The 16,922-nt window shown below is 31.6% G+C and overlaps 1 protein-coding gene across 1 annotated transcript; it reads right to left on the minus strand.

Moving 5' to 3' along the window:
* Positions 1-9,302: 9,302 nt before the first annotated feature.
* On the minus strand, positions 9,303-11,688 carry LOC114759472 (putative glutamine amidotransferase GAT1_2.1). The gene is made up of 4 exons (XM_028948650.1): positions 11,557-11,688; positions 10,611-11,341; positions 10,290-10,496; positions 9,303-9,723 (listed from the first exon to the last, which is right to left on the minus strand). Exons 1-4 carry the CDS (start codon positions 11,642-11,644, stop codon positions 9,460-9,462), a joined length of 1,290 nt encoding a protein of 429 aa, XP_028804483.1. The 5' UTR covers positions 11,645-11,688; the 3' UTR covers positions 9,303-9,459.
* Positions 11,689-16,922: the final 5,234 nt, after the last annotated feature.

Raw genomic sequence — 16,922 nt, forward strand, 5'->3', positions numbered from 1 at the left:
ATTATAAGATTAAATATGTTTATAAAAAAATGATTATTTTTTCTAACAAAAAAAATATTAATTTGCTTTAAAGATTTTAAACATAAAATTCTATAACATTTTTTCATAACTGGTTTTTATAACACACTACCTCTCATCTCATCTTTAATATAAAATATAAGATTAAAATATTTTTGAAAAAAATGAATAATTTTTTGTAAACAGAAAAGAAATAAATAAAAAATGGAAAAAACAATAAATAACAACGTAGTAAAAAAAAAAACAATATACTATCTCTGAATAGTGAATGACCAAAGACAATATACTACCTCTGAACAGTGAAGGACCGAAGGGGTATATGTGTCTGGTCAAAATACTTCTCCCTAAAACCAGCTGACACTCTCTCATTTTTTTTCCAGAAGCAGATGCAAAATGCTTCTCACAAAACCATGATTTTTAGGTCAAAACCATGGTTATTGATTTTTGATGGGTGTTTGGACAATTTTTTTCCAAACCATGATTTGGAACGATACCCAAACACCCCCTTAAGATAGCACTTACTCCTCTTTTTTTTTTAAAAAAAAGAAAGAGCTACTAAAATCTAAAATCATGCGGCTTAAAATATTAATCATAGTTAGTTAAGACTAATAAATTTGTTTGATATATATTTTTAATTATATCATTGTTTATAAAATCGTGCGGCTGAAAATTTATTATAAAGAGATAAAAAGATCAGTTTAAAATTTCAGATAAAAAGAATTCACTTCTTATATTTAGAAACACTTCTATAAAAGAAATTATTTCTCATAAAAAAATGACGGGAGTATAAAACATGAGTAGTTATTTATATACTAACATTTAAAAGTTTAGAAACTGAATTTCAAAAGAGTAGTTATTTATAAATTTGTTATTTCATACTACCTTTGGTCTAAATAAAAGAGATAATTTGAGATTTAATTTGGCTTTAAATATAAAATTCCAATCTATTTTATCTTTTATATTTATTTATTTTTCTAAATAGTTTTCATGGAAATTGTACATGTTAAAAGATTTCTATTCTAATACACATGATTAACAATGGTATTTTAGGAAAGACGGTACTCATTTGTTACAAATAATTAATATTTTTTTTCAAAAGAGATTCATACTGTTGATTAAACCAAAACAAGTAAGAACTTTTTTTTTTGGTTGCCTAGAGTATCCTCCCACCCGAATGGTAAGAAATTAATCTCTCGGGGTACTGTCAGGCGCTGTAGTGGGGATCCCTCCCAACAGTATTTTTTTATACATACCGCCCCGAAGATCGAATCCAAAACATGATATTTAAAGTGCCAAAATCCTTTCTACTTGGACCAACACTTGTTGGTAAACAAGTAAGAACTTGTCCACAACAAAATCATCTAAACATCACAGTCCATCAACCCAAACAAAACCTAAAAAAATAAAAACAACAAAACAATTAGATGAAAGAAAACTCCGCTCCATGCTTTGCACTTCCACTCTACTTTGCCCCAATTGTTATGAGAAACTAATCATGAAAGTGGCTGGACGGGATGGTTGTTTTGCTTCATGGAGCCAAGTCCTTATATGCCAAAGTTGCCTTCCTAATTGCAACATTAAAACTCTCTTTCAACGAGAGAAGATGAAACAATCTGATAACCCATGCAGCGTCTTGAACATGGAACAACACAACAGAATAGAGCCATTTGCACTCATTTATCATGTCTATGCAGAGAGTGAAAATTCTCCCATCCCCATGTCTTCTCAAAGTACAGAACATGCAAAAGGTAAATAGGCAAAAGAAATTTCAACTCCATGCTTTGCAACTTTGCATTGCAATGACTAATTTCCTATGAGAAACACACCATGTCAATGGTTGGAAGGGGTGATTATCTTACAACTTGCTCTATCCAGCCCACACCCTTATACATCAAAGCTACTTTTCTAATTGCAGCCTTAAAACTCTCCCTTTCATCAAGAGACGTAGAAACATTCTGAAGACCTTTGTAAACCATAGAACATAGAGAAAAATAGCCAATTGTAGCCATCCATAATAAACATACACAGAGCAAAAAATCTCCTACTCTCCTGTTTTCTTAAAACACCCAAGTTGCCCATAACTTGATACAAAGCATCATAGGCACAAAAAAGTTACAGATCTCTAGTGACCAAACCATAGATTTAAGTTTTAACAACTCCTACTTTAAAAGCACTAATCCTAGGATCAATAGACTTTGATAGCAAGCCAAGTATTTTTAGTAGAATCATTCCTTGGCTGAAAACCAACATTACCACCAAATTCATGACATAAATCATTAATATTGCAAACGATAGTAGAACTAGATGCTGGGAGTGTTCATGAGACGGGACCTATATCCTATCCTGAAAATTGAGAGAGATAGCCTTCCATCTCATGTTCCCTCTCATTCGAGACGGGACACGTAATTAGGACAAGCCAGTGAAATTCCACATATATATATATATATATATATATTATTTTAGGACTTTTTTAGAATTTCAAAATCAAATGTGTTTAGAGTGTAAAAATTCATACTAAAAACTATACGAAGAAAATAAATAAAAATTGTCTAAACATTGACAATAATAAAAAATTAACAAAGAAAAAAGTTTCTTTTTGCAAGACGCAAAATCTATGAACTCAAAGTATTCCCTAAAAAACATCATATAACCCATACAGAAAAACTTGCAGTGCTGAAATTGTTATTCAATCATCCTAACTCTAGACCTTTCAGGATGGCAAGTAGTCAATAGTAGTTGTAGAAAGATAATTGACGAGTATTATTCATATCGAAGGGAATCTGGCCTAGGAATGTTATGTGTCTCGATTAGGATCATAAGTGTACCACAAATTTTTTCTTGAGCTGAGAGTGAAAACCAATCATCCACATATACATATATATTACCACAAAGACAAGTTCTGAGTTTTACAATTCAATTTATGAAAGTTATACCAATCTCTTATCATATATGAAAAATCTAAATAAACATGTCCACTTACTCCTGTACACTGTCCAATTGTGACACTTGTCTCCAATCTTTTTCATTATTGCAAACATAAATATGCTCACTGTTATTATTGTACTCAGTTAATTGTCCTACTCCAATATCATTCACAAGATCCAAAAATGTTTTCTTGTCAAAACTAACTGTGTACTTCATTTTATATTGACCACTGCTTGGCCAAACATCATCTGCTATCATGCTTTGTTGTTCTTTATATATCATCTATTCTCTGATCAATCTTCTACTTATAATAACCTCTTCATATACCAATTTTCCTTCTAAGGTCTTTCACAAATTCCCCTCTCACATGGAAGATGCAAAATAATTGTTTCCCATCACGAGTAGCCATTTATAATCTATTACTGCACATTATTCAACTATCAACTTTCAATAATAATAGACAGTATACGTTAACGACAGGAATTTATGATTTTGCAACAGAAATACAGGTTTTCACAACATTAAATTGCTATTTTCCTCTACAACTCTAATTTGTAAATTTACAATCTGAATATATATTTTCACAACTTCAAGTTACTTTTTCTTTGTACATTTAGCTTTCATATCATCCATTTCAGCACAATTACCCATTTCCCTTCCAGTTCTCCCCCCCAAGTTCCTTCAACAACACATTACAGTTAGTGTTCACCCATTTTTACATATTTTTCAAAAATCACTAACACCTCATGTTTATTAAATTCAAACAAGAAGATGATAACAATCTCTTTTTAAACTTAAAAGCGTCATTAGATTTTTCCTCCCTCACTACCTACTTACCGATGCATTTAAACACTCACTTCTACATTATTCAACCATCACAACCCAACTATACTCAACAAGTCAGCTCAACAGAACAAAAATTTTGGAAAAAAACATTTTACCTCACACACCAAGCACCAGAGATGATCATGACGTCACAACGTAAGACAGAGTTATGGTTTTTGTTAGTTCCACCAACACTGACAGTGACTTCCCACAGACGGTCGATGGATGCACCTTCAGATTGACCGTACTGTATTTTCTCAGCTCATTCTCGTTGATCACCTCCATTCATCACTGCATGGGTATAAAACAACTAACTCTAAGTTCTCCCTTTTCTCTCTTTCTTCTTCCTTTTTAGCACATCAGATTTCATAGAGCATTTTCGTAAAATAGATTGTGCAATTAATTTCAATTTACTTTTTGGGTCCTTTAGTGAAATTTCAGAATTTTTTGGAGATTGTTTGAAATTAATTGCCAACTACGGTCTTTTGTTAAAATTTTCCCTTATTCTTATGTAATATTTTGCATGATACTATTAATAGGATTTAGTGGCCCAATAGTAATATAGTTTTTTGATAACCCAAAGACCATGTACTCGATATTAAATCTTGCCTTGACCGTCTTAACCCCAAAAAATTCTCCAATGCCGACGCCAATCAACAGTAACCGATGGTTGGAACTTCTTCCATGGCAATGGCCAGCAACTCTCCACCAATCAATGGCGGATGGATAATGTTTTTCATACCAGGGCACTTATTTTGTTTAACAAAAGAAAAAGTTAATTCCAAAATATTAATTTAGTCTTATAAATAAGTCATTTTCAATGTGTTTTACACAAATAAAAAAACTTTAATCTCCATTAATATTGTCTTAAAATTTAATAATTTTTTAACTTTACTTCTATTTAATATATATTATATTTTATGAGAACAAAATCAATAAAATAATAAATAAAGTTTAAAAAGAAAAATTTTTCTTTTTGCCCTATAAATATGACAAAACAAAAATTTCTCTCTCCCTTATAAATAAAATATGACGAGTGGTTCTTGAAAGAGTTATGGTAAAAATTTCTTTTGAAAGCTTTTACTCAGCAACTCTAGGTACCTAAAAACGTTTTTTGAGGATGCAAGTTTGCCCTAAAAATTTAAAATCATAGTAGTGTTGTCTAATGCCGTTAAAAATATTAATTGTTAATATTACTAATATTGACCATTAAAATAATAATATTGACTACTAAAATTTTTAATGATCGGGAACAATATTATTAGAATTTTAAACTTATGAGATAAATTCGCAGAAAATAAAAACTTTTGGCTGTTCAGCTCAGTGAAAATTCTTACTTAACCCTTCTTAAAAACTTCATATAATAATTCATTTCACAAGGTTATTTTAAGATTTTGCATACTCCAGTGTTTTTTTTGCCACCTTGCATATTTCATGGTTCCTTATATGTCGGCCTGCCACTATTTAGTTGCATTATTGTCAACCTCCTCTGGCCTAGTTAGTTTTCACTCAACTGTTACAAGCCATCATTAAAACGAACCAAATTAAATGGAGGCACACTCTATTTAGTGTGGGGTCCAACCTTCCCTATCTCGTCTTAAACGTTGGGCATTGAAGCGGAAGAATCTGGTTTCAACAAGGATGGACATTTGAAATACTAGAAATGACTTGACCATTCTCATTAGTTCCTTTGAGAACCGAATGATGAATACGTTAAATTTTTGCGACGAAGATTGAAATATATAATGCTAACATTTATTGCGATAAGAAAATTATAAATAAAACTATAAGATAGATCACAAAATAGAACGTGGATCATTGCTCTCCGTAGAATGAGAAATTAGAATAAACGAAGCATTTAGTATTTGATATACTTTTCCGGTCCTTAATATAAGATCTATTTAATTAATTTGATTAGATTAAGGAAGTTAGGTAAGTTAGTTAATTATAAAAAATATGACATGTTTTTTTCCTAAAATACCATAATTATTTTTCTTAATATCCTCTCCCACAATTTTGTTTGGCAAAGATAAAGCCCTTAGATTTAGCTCTTCAAGTATATTTTTTCCTCAGCATTTACACATATTATTTTTTTTAGGAAAATTATTTTAAAAAAAACTATAAAAATGCTACTCGATTTCAATGTACCAAATTAGTACAGTTGGACTAATCCTGAGAAAAAAAACTAAAAGTCAAAATTGAAAAGTTAGAAAAAGTTACTTCGATTTCAAGGTGACTTTGAAAAAAATGGTTACCCCAAAATCCACATCAAACATGTTGTTTTTATACAGCTAGCTTTTTGTTCTTCCTACTGACTTTCGATGCTCATTAATGCTATCCCAAATTAGCTCCACCATCCTCGCGCGCTGTACGGGAAATGTCATCTTCAGGAATACATTTATCCTACGTGAAAAAAGATGTAACAAATTTAACTTTCGCTTGAAGCAGCTTAACCTCACGTTACAATAAAGTTGGACACACTACGGATCATAAATGCAGTATGTATACAACCAATCAGCAACTTCACTTCACATCACAATTTAACCTTGTACATTGCTAAAAATCTCTTTATACATAGCATTAGTTGTAGTCTTCTTTGTCCCGTTCCTAGATGCAGGTAAAACTATTTTGAGATAATCCATGCATTTAACTCTAGAAAATGCAATACAAAATTGATCACGAGTAAAGATTAGTTTTGACAAGTAGAATGCAACATGATATAGAGATTGTCCTTGACTTTTATTGATTTTCATTACAGAGGATAGAATAATAAGAACATGATATGTACTCTAATTTTCAAGATGAACTTGTGTGGTGATAATCCAGAGCTGTTAATTGTGTTGAGAAATACATAAAAGCTTTTTATATATTGGTTGAAGTCTTCTCAAGTTCAGTTCCACTATCTACAACCATTTTCTATTCATGCATTTCATCTTAATTTCTTTCAATCAACAACGCAACTCACATCTTTCACATCAAAAGAAATCTCGTAATCATGGCAACAATGTATCATTACATGCTTTTTCTTATTTGATACACTAAAATCGTATAATTTTGTATTAGGAATCATTTTATTTTGATTCCAACCAATTAAACGGTTCACGCCTTTAATACCAAACAAATATCATGAAGTCAAACAATTCCTTGAAACCAAAGGTTGCAAAGGGGGAGTGAGTGGATAAAAGAAAAGCAACATATAAATGATGAAGAAGAAGATGAAGAAGAAGTGGTAAAGGTTGGGAAGATATATGGAAAAGAGAGACAAAGGGTGACATCCAATATGAAAGAAAAATGTGGGAATTTGAAATATGAAATTTGAACAATTGAGGAAGAAAAGTGGAGAGAAGGAGACAGGCTTACGAAACACGAAGCCTCATGAATGAAGAGAAAGAAACATATTTGCAAAACACGAAGCCTCATGAGTGAACAGGGAAAAAACAAAAAGGCCTACAAAACACGAAGTCCCATACGTTATTAACAAAGCCATGGGCTACTAACAGGATTGGGTCTAACAGAAAGGGTTAGTTTTTCACAATGAGGTGAATCAAAGTTCAAATTCTCACTGGAAGAAGTGCTTACATTTAGTGTCCAACAATACCTTGAAGAAGATTACTTTCAATAGAAGGATATTTGTTTTAACTATAAAAAAAAAAAAAAAACGAAGCCATGGGCTCAAACAAAGCCCGATGCATTCTTTTTTGTTTGGGGTTCGAGTCATATTTTCCTTATGAGTAGTATTTTCTCGAGCCCCAACGGAGCTAGAGTGGTGAGGTTAGCTTGGGAGAAGAGATTTTAGTGTTATATTGATGATATGCACTAAGCTTTCAGTGCAAAAGTTTTTAAGTGGAACTCAGCCCAGCCCATCTACCACCTTACTATGGAGCATAGCTGAGCATCGTATTGGGCTAGGCCCATACTTCATGGGCTGAAATTGAAAGGTTCGGCTTTTGAAGTTAACATCCCAAAGCACGTGCTTCTGCAGATTGATTTTGAGAAAGTTACAGCCATGATCACCTTCTCAAGCTGACCATTCTAATTCATGAATTGCTGCTCTGAAAGTGAAGGCTTTCTTCCTTCAAAACAGGACACCTGACAGAACCTAATCTTTATCAATGAAACTTATTTGATGAACAATTGTGTAAAACTTGATGAAGGGAAGTGAACATATTATAATATTAACAATTTATGCAATAATCTGGCTCTCACCTGCACCAAACATAATATGCAGAGGTAGACAAATTGATATAGCTGATGATGATATGCGTCATTGAGAGTTGAAGCAGATATGTTTTTAGACTAAAACAGAGCTTCTTGCGTTGAGTCAAATAATTATGCCAATTAAGCAAAAATATTAAATGCCCAAAAAAATGGGACTTAATCCTTTGTTTTTTTCGATATATTCATGTTATAGAATATATTACAATTCTTCAAAGCCTTCATATTTCATCATATCAGAATGTTACTATGTCCAATGTTCTTGGATGAGCAATTTATGTTGACAGAGTTTTCCATTGAGAAATTGATCAATTAATCAATAATCACTTAATCATTATTTTTGGAACCAATTTTTGCATGTCTATGGAGTGTCCTAATAAGGGTCCAGTCAAGTACCTATTAATGAATAGTTTTTTTTTTTTTTCATACATATGTAAATACACATAGAAGGCCATTAGATGCGGCAGCGAAGGAATAGATCAAAAGGTTTGAAGTCTTGTGACAAGGAATAGAGGAAAACTTAGAGAGCATATTTAATGATGTTATTGAATAGGACTTTTAGTTAATAATTTATCTAAAGATTTAGTGACGGATAGAGTTCAATGATTTCGTGCGATTCACGTTGCAACGTTGCTAATTCCATGTAATTAATAAGACCTCTTGTTGTATATGGAAATACACACCTACTTATATATATATATATATATATATATATATAGTGAGATAGAACTCCTAATCTTTTAACAACCTTTTTTCTTTTGTAACACCATCCATGCATTAATATATTTAGCGAGAAATATAAGTAAATTTTACCATATACGGATTTTCATTATATCTTAACAACCATCTTTTTTTGCCAAAAAAAAAAAAAAAACAAGAATCTAAGATTGAATCCCACCCTCCCCCTCTTAGTCAACAGGAAGTTGATGAAAGATAAGCTTTGAGCTCTTGTATTCCTTTTTTCTGAGGTACGATATTCAGTTTTTCATTTAAAAAAAAAAAAAGAAGATTGAATCCCATCCAGCGAAGGCATTATCCTATATAGGAAAGAACAAGACACAAAGGGGTGGGCAGGGTCCCAACTCCTTGTGTGGGGTCTCACCATAAGCAGTCCATCTTTGAGACCACACATTCATAAAAGATTCACATTAGAATATTCCATTCTTGGAAAGGATGCCATACTACTTTTGTCTGTCATGTTGACACCTGTTGGTTTCTTTTAAAATGAAACTGTTACTAAGGGCAAAGTTCCATGAACAGATCAGCTTGAAACATAAAGGAAGGAGCGTGAGAGAGAGAGAAAGGGGTATCCCTAACAAACATCACTTTCATTGAGAGGAAAAAGAGTGAAAGATGTACAACAGAAGAAACCATGCTGGGACCCTATGATACAACAAGATACTCGTGAGTCCCATAGATCCTACTTTGCATGGCCACCCAAAGACAAAGGAACAAGAGAGAGAAAAGGAAAAAAGGCTATGACCCAACAAAGTCATTATTGCTGACCACAAGTTCATGAAACTTCTTTTCCAACACCTCAGAACATATTTGACCCATCGTGTGATAAAAGGTCAAGAGCTCAGATAACTGTTCCACCGTCATTTTTGCCATCACATTTCTTGCCATTCTCTCCCTTTCTTCATTCAGTTTCAGCCTCTCAATGTATGACCCAGCATTTCTAACTGTTGCCCCCATCTGCTTTAACCTCTTCTCTTGCTGTACACTCAACGCTGTGTTTGACTGCATAGTAACCGATGCAAACATAAATTAATGTCACAACAGAAAATCCCTGAAAATCATAGGCATGCTATGTTATGTTTTTATGGTTTCTGAAGGGGTTCTTTACACTTATAAAAGAGCTTTTTGAATGTGTTTGGAATCACTTTTGAAAGTGCGAGGACTCGGTTTTGGAAAAAGCAACAAGACTACTGTTTCCGTCAAAACGTGATTTTGGAAAATAATAATCCCAATGTGGTTCTAAACACAGCATAATCACTGGATATCTCGTCATGTTATAATACAAGTGCCTGAGTGTTAAGTCTCATATCTCAGCATTTAACAACAATTAAGATGGTATTAAAGCCTGCATTTGGATCTTTAGTGGAAGAGAAAATAACATTATATGATTTTAAAGAGAAAAACTAAACATGCAAGAGGTCTTGCTTATTTCATGAATCTGGGGTTCAGATCTACTAATGCATCTGAGGTAAGTTTCTGTATGAAATCCAAGAGGAAAATCCTTCGGGACGCAGATCAAACAAAGAGGAAAAACAAACAAGTTGTGAATATTGTCAAAAGGTTCATACCTCAAGGAAATCTGCTCCAGCTTCAAGTTCAGACGCCTTGGAAGGGTTCATTCCTCTGCCTGTGGCGTACATATCTTTGGCAAGTGAGAAACTTCTTACTATGATCTTCCTCTTGTTTTCCATCTCCTTGTTAAGCTTTACAGGCCTTTGCACACATGTTATACTATTCAACTTCTTCTGGTAAGCAATCACTGCCTTCACAAATTCCTGCAGTTTAAAAAAAAAAAAAAAAAAATCTCCATCAGTAATCACCCTGTCAATTGATTTTAATGTGACAGATCAAATTTACAGCTAAAACTAAAGAGTATATCAGATTCAAACCTTATAAGCAAATGGGCATCCAGGGTAATCAAATTCATCAGAATCAGGCTTCCTCATTCTCTCAGGATGAAACTGTAATCCCATAATGAACTTCCCCTCTTCAGGGTTATAAGCATCTGGGTCATAAAACCCTTCAATCAAACCATCTGGGGCAAAAGCCATCGGAAAAAATCGTTGTGCCAGTCTCTTAACCCCCTGATGATGATAACTATTAACCAGAATCTCCATTTTATCTTCTTCCAAAGAATCCTTAAACCAGTTATGCAGAGGTGTGTTTTCCACTATTTTCACCTTATGCCTATGGCCATCATAGTCATCATAGTTTATGTGTACCACTCTCTGGCTTTCAGGACACTTCCTAGAAAGCTCTTTTCCTATGTCCTGAAAAAGGGTACCCCCACATGCAACATTAAGGACCTGTGATCCCCTGCAAATTCCCATGTAGGGAATGTTCCTCTCAAGGCATAGCTTAGCAAGTCTCAGCTCAATTGAATCTTTTTCTTTATCAATTGCTGTATCACTGGCATGAAGCCTTCTGATCTCTTCAAGTTCCTCCTGTGAAAGACCTGATGTGTCTTCTTCGTACCAAGATGGGTCTATGTCTTCCCCTTCACAGAGAAGCACGCCATGAATGGGCTCGAAGCTATCTAACAGCATGTGAACCCCAGAAACACGAGGCACAATCACGGGTACCGCACCATACCCCACTATAAGATCAAGATGATACTCCCCTGAAAATCAGACGAACAACAAATTCAATGAAAAGAGAAAAATGAACATTCGCTCAAAAACCCAGGCATAAGAAATCATTCTAACAATTGGGGTTTTAAATTCGTGATCTGAATGTAAGAATTAAGCCCTTAACCGGAATACATATCCACATGCATGAATCTTGGCATTATAATGATAAAGAAAGCTAGAAATAGAGAGGAAAAAGGAAACGAACCCACGAAATCGACGAACTTGTTCTTGCGAACACTACGTCTAGAAACGATAAGAACACGAGGAAGGATAACAGAGAGATCAGAAGACATTATTGTGTTGTTGCTGTAAGAATTGAAGCTGAATTTGCTAATCAAATTCAATGGGGGAGGGGCGGTGGGAACGGGAAGATACTGAAGATTTATATAGAAACGAAATGGCATAGACAGTAAATAATACTTGGGTAATTAAATTAAATTAATTTAGTGGGTGACAACAAATGGTGATCATCGGGGCGTTCTGTATGTTACGAGAGGAGAGAGAGTATGAGATATAGAGAGAGAGAGAAAGAGAGAAGTATGGAAAACGATAGTCTCCTGGCGCCGCGTAACTTCCAGAGTGGTTCTACACTTTCAGGGTTTTATTAATGGATAGGATCAAACTTTCATATTTCATTAGTAAAAGTGAATTAGAAATGAGCCGATCGATGGATTTTAGAGAAAATCCTAAAAAATAACTGTTGAATTTTAAAATTCTAAATTAATATCGGTTACTAAACTTATAAAAAAATGATTCCACTCAAAAAGTAAATAACAATATATTTTTGTAGTAATTTTTGATTTGGTATTTTAAAATTCAACAGTTATTTTTTTGGAATTTTTTTTATATTTTATTATACGAAGTTGAGCACGAGAAATGAACTGGAGTTTTTTAATAATATAACTAAGAAATTATATACTTTAAAAAAATCGCATAAAACCAAATTATTTAACACGTTTTTAATTTTTTTAAAGTAGTATAGTACTGCTGTACGTTGTTGTTGACTTGTTATTTAACTACTTTGACCTGTTTAGCTGCCAAACGTGGAGTGGATTTTTTTACTTTTAAATTTGTTGGTTAGTTCACGAATCACTTTTCATAGTGGATAATGTTTTAAGGGAACAAATATGAATATATTTGTTGAATTTATGTGTAAACAAAATTGCAATCGAGCAAAATAAAACATGCACAATTTGACCAAAATCTCATCAATAAAATTTGGACTACGGATAGCAGTGGAGATAAGATAGGCTAAGCTAAGCTTTTATCAAATAGTCCTAAGCTTCCAACAAAAATTTGAAACTTAAACCTAAGCATATATGTAGGCTTTTTTTTTTTTAGACTCAAACTTGAGCCTTCAAAAAGCCTGAAGTCTTTTTAAAGACTTATTTAAAATACTAGTCTTTAAATAGGTTTAAAAATATATGCTTTCAATTATGTATATAACTCTTCAAGCTTATTCAAAAGCCTCCATTAAACTAAGGAGATATACTTTTCTAAAATCAATCCGCACAACAAATGACAGTGCAGGTAAAAACTGCATTTTATCCCTTTTACTTTTTCAGTAAAAATTGGGACAATATACTCCTCTTATGCAGATTAATATTATTTCATTTGGTTATTATTAAAATAAACTTGTAACAATTATTATGCTTAAGTGAACAATACAAATTAGGGAAGAGAGAATGAACTAGTGTTAATATTTTAGGTAGATATTAAAATAAGCTAGGCTCTTATCAGAAATTTACAGGCTGACCTAATTGGAGCTTGGTCGATTTGACCTATTTAACAAATGGTCATGCATAAAACTTATTTAGAGGCCCTTTAAGGTAAAAATGCTAGGCTTTTGAGTTTAAAATCTGACTTAAAAGTCTACAGGCTTGGCCTGATTAATTTGATCCATGAAGCGAGCACCATTAAATAAATCGATAAGTTAATACTATTTTTAGCTACTAAAATTTGACCACATTTTAGTATGCATGAAGATTTTTAGTTTATGAAACAGTGCAGGTTTTAAGGACAAAATAAAACACCTATTTTAAATTTTAGAGATGAAAATAAAAAATGCGATAAAATTTGAAGAACTAAAAATTGATGTTAACCCTAAATTGATTTATTGAGATTTTAAATGTGATTGTTGCTCATCTAGCTTATTACAGTCATCTTACTAAGAATGGTTATACCAAAATAAAAACTTGTACTAAAGGTGGAATAGTGTCACTTTCTTGAGAGCGTTGAGGCTAGGTGTACGTTGATGGGGAAGGCCATGGCCATGCAAATCACGCGGGTGGCACTGTTTCGTATTCAAAATTCAAAATAGATTACGAGTTGACTGGTTTTCAGCTTCCACTTCTTCATTCTAGGTAGCCAGATTACCTATTTAATTATTCAAAATTTTTATAATCACTTTCTTCTTTTTTTAAATGATATATAACTAACCGAATTATATGTAAATAAAAAAATTGACTGAATTCGTTAAAGGTAATAAAATAAATTTCTATAATTATGCTTAAATTCTGATGCGAGCATGTGTAATAATTTCCCTTGGATTTTTTTTTTGAAAAAAGTCAATTTATAAATTAATAAAACGATAAAATGATACATGTAAAACCATCAATTAATCCTTGATCAGGACCAAATTGGAGGTGTGAAGTCTCAAAACAGAAAAACATTACAAAAAGATAACACAGATACTAATCCAACAATATCTAAAACAGATAAAAACCAGAGCGTCTCTGTAATCAAGATATGAGATGTTACTTTTATATATATTTTTCTTCCTCACAAATTCTTTTCTTAAAATATAAAAATAATAAATTATAACATTGATCTCAATCCATATTAGTAATTACTCATGCACCCTAAAAGATCTGTAAAAAGTTGTTGCTTGAATAAGTGTTTCACTCTTAAAATGTACATGTATTAAAACAATGTATGTGTTTAATGAAAAAAATTATATGTATATACATTATTAAGTATATGGAGGATGGACCATTAATATTGATGAAGGTGTTGGAGTAATTATCAATGTAAATCGAGAACTGTGTTGTAATCTCCTACCATCTATTAAAAATTTAGTATTTTGAAAATTCAACAAAATCTGACAAAAAAATCAGGAAAAGAATTTGAGGGAGACAAACATAGTAACAACTCATATCACAATTATAGAGGATATTCTAGACTTTTAACAGTATTTATAAATTCCTAAGGAATTTATTTAAAGTATAGGCTTAATTTTAGATTTTGATATTTCAGTTGGATTTAAATGTAGATAAATATTATCATTAATTTTAATTAGAAACCTTAACTTCCTATGTTGGTTCTTGAAAACAAAAAAAATCAATGTAGAACTATGCTTTGTCGTTTGTCTTTTTTCTTATTAAAAAAAATTCCACGTCATAAAATTGTACAAAGGCTAAAGTCAATGATATCCCCATGAAATCTCTGCAGATAAGCTAAAATAAACCACGAAAGATTAGAACTTATTTAGAATGATTTATGAATAATTTTTTAATTATAATTTATAAAATACGAGTTAATTAGGTGAGAAAAATTTTATTTTGACTTATCTAAAATACACTTATAAGTGTTTTAAATCCTGGTTTCGAGCGAAGCCTTAGTCTATATTATTTTCTTATGCCTTCAAGGTAATTAATTCATAAAAATTTAAAAAAATAATCAAATCAGTTTTTCATACAAAAAAATGTATATCATTTTTCTAAAATATCCATTTTAATTGATTCTATTGAAACTACCCATTAATAAAATTATTTCTTTAAAATGTGTAATGGATAAGAATAAATTAAGAAAAGATTACAAATTTTCAAGAGAAACTAAATTAATGAAAGTCTTACATATCAAAATAAACCCTTCAGCTGCCTCTTACATTTATCTTACAATTTCAAAGCAAAACCAAAAGGAATGGTGGATAAGAACCCTCGTCCCTCATTGTCTTACAATCTCAATTGCTTATTTATTTATTTATTTTGCTTTTTTCTCTCTTCTTTTATATAGAAAAGGTAATTTGATTAAACACCTTGAAGATTTGGCACGTTAATATTTGGTAAAATAAAAGATATAAAGAGGAAATAATATAACAGAGAGATAGAAAAATGAGCGAAAATAAAATGAATAAAATCATAAAATATTGGTAAAAACGTAATACAAAAGTTTTATTTTCTTCAAAAATGATTTTGTTATGAATTTGAAGTTAATTCAACATTAAAAAAAAATGCAAAGTGGATGGAAAAGGGCCATAAAATGCGGAGATCACAAAAAGAGGTGAAGACTGGGGAGGTTTCATGTGGAGCGGCGCCTAACTACTCTGATTTCCTTTTTCTTTTGTTCCCGCTTTTGATTAATGACTAAGTTTAGACGTAGGAATTGTGGGTATTTAAAACTTTTTATTGAATCAATATTATATTATCTTGAAAGTGTTAAAAAATGTTGGCAAAAAAATGTTAAAATGAGAAAAATCATTTTAATTGTGAAAAAAATAATTTTGACATTTTTTAGTGGCCAGCGACGGTATTGCACTTCTTTTTTTAAAAATACTTCCAGTATAATATTGATTCAAAAAACTTCTAAATACCCGTAATTCCTATGTAAAAAATTTTAAAACAAAATTGCACCCTAACGCTTTTTTTTTAAATAGTAAAATATTTTATTAAAAAAAAGGTGAAACAATACATAAAAGATTAGATTTCAATGCTCTAGTCAAGGAGGTAAAGGACACATTGAAGCCTGATTTACAGGCAACACAAGCTTAAATCAAATTGAGCAAGACTAGCACCGATAAACTATTCAAGATTGCTATTTGCATAAGACACAAAACTATTTTTCCCTTCTTCTTCTTTTGAAATTATATTCAATCGGCAAATTTCCATTTAATTGCCTCGATGAAAGGAATATTAACCATTAGATTGTAAAGAAAGTTACAATGATTATACATTTTTTGAAAAATTAAAAAAGCTATTTTTTCAATCCGATGGTTCAAGTCCTCCTTTTTGTCTCCTTCCTCTTTTTGATTTCTCTCTCTCAAGTCTCTGTAAATCCCATAATTAATATAAGAATTATACAACTAATTTGAAAAAATTAATGAAATTAGTTAAATTGATTATTTATAACAAATAAGTGTTAAATCTTTTAAATCATTCATATTAGAATTATCTCTTGATGGGACCCCTTACAATCGATAGGGATATTTTGAAAAAAACATTATAAATTTAAGAGATACAATATATTATAATCTTATATTTAGGACTAGATTTAATTTTTAATTAATTTTTATACTTAGGACCAGAGCTAGTACAAGAGATCTGCATCAATTTTTTTTTTTTGGTCAAGATCTAATACATTAATTATGAAGTCCACAAAAACGTGGATTTATATATTAATAATATTCTTTGTTTACTCTTTAACGACTAACTTTCGTGTTTGTTAGAGCACACCTATATATTTATACAGAATTGTTTGACCTAGATTTCATTTCAATACGCATCACATGCTTAAAGTGATTGAACTATGTAGTTTTGTACTGTAGTTAATCAATTTCACGTTTTTTTAAGGGTT

This window comes from Neltuma alba, unplaced genomic scaffold (genome assembly GCF_004799145.2).
Source record: "Neltuma alba isolate B1F8T4 unplaced genomic scaffold, ASM479914v2 tig00010855_pilon, whole genome shotgun sequence".
Classification (NCBI taxonomy): domain Eukaryota; kingdom Viridiplantae; phylum Streptophyta; class Magnoliopsida; order Fabales; family Fabaceae; genus Neltuma; species Neltuma alba.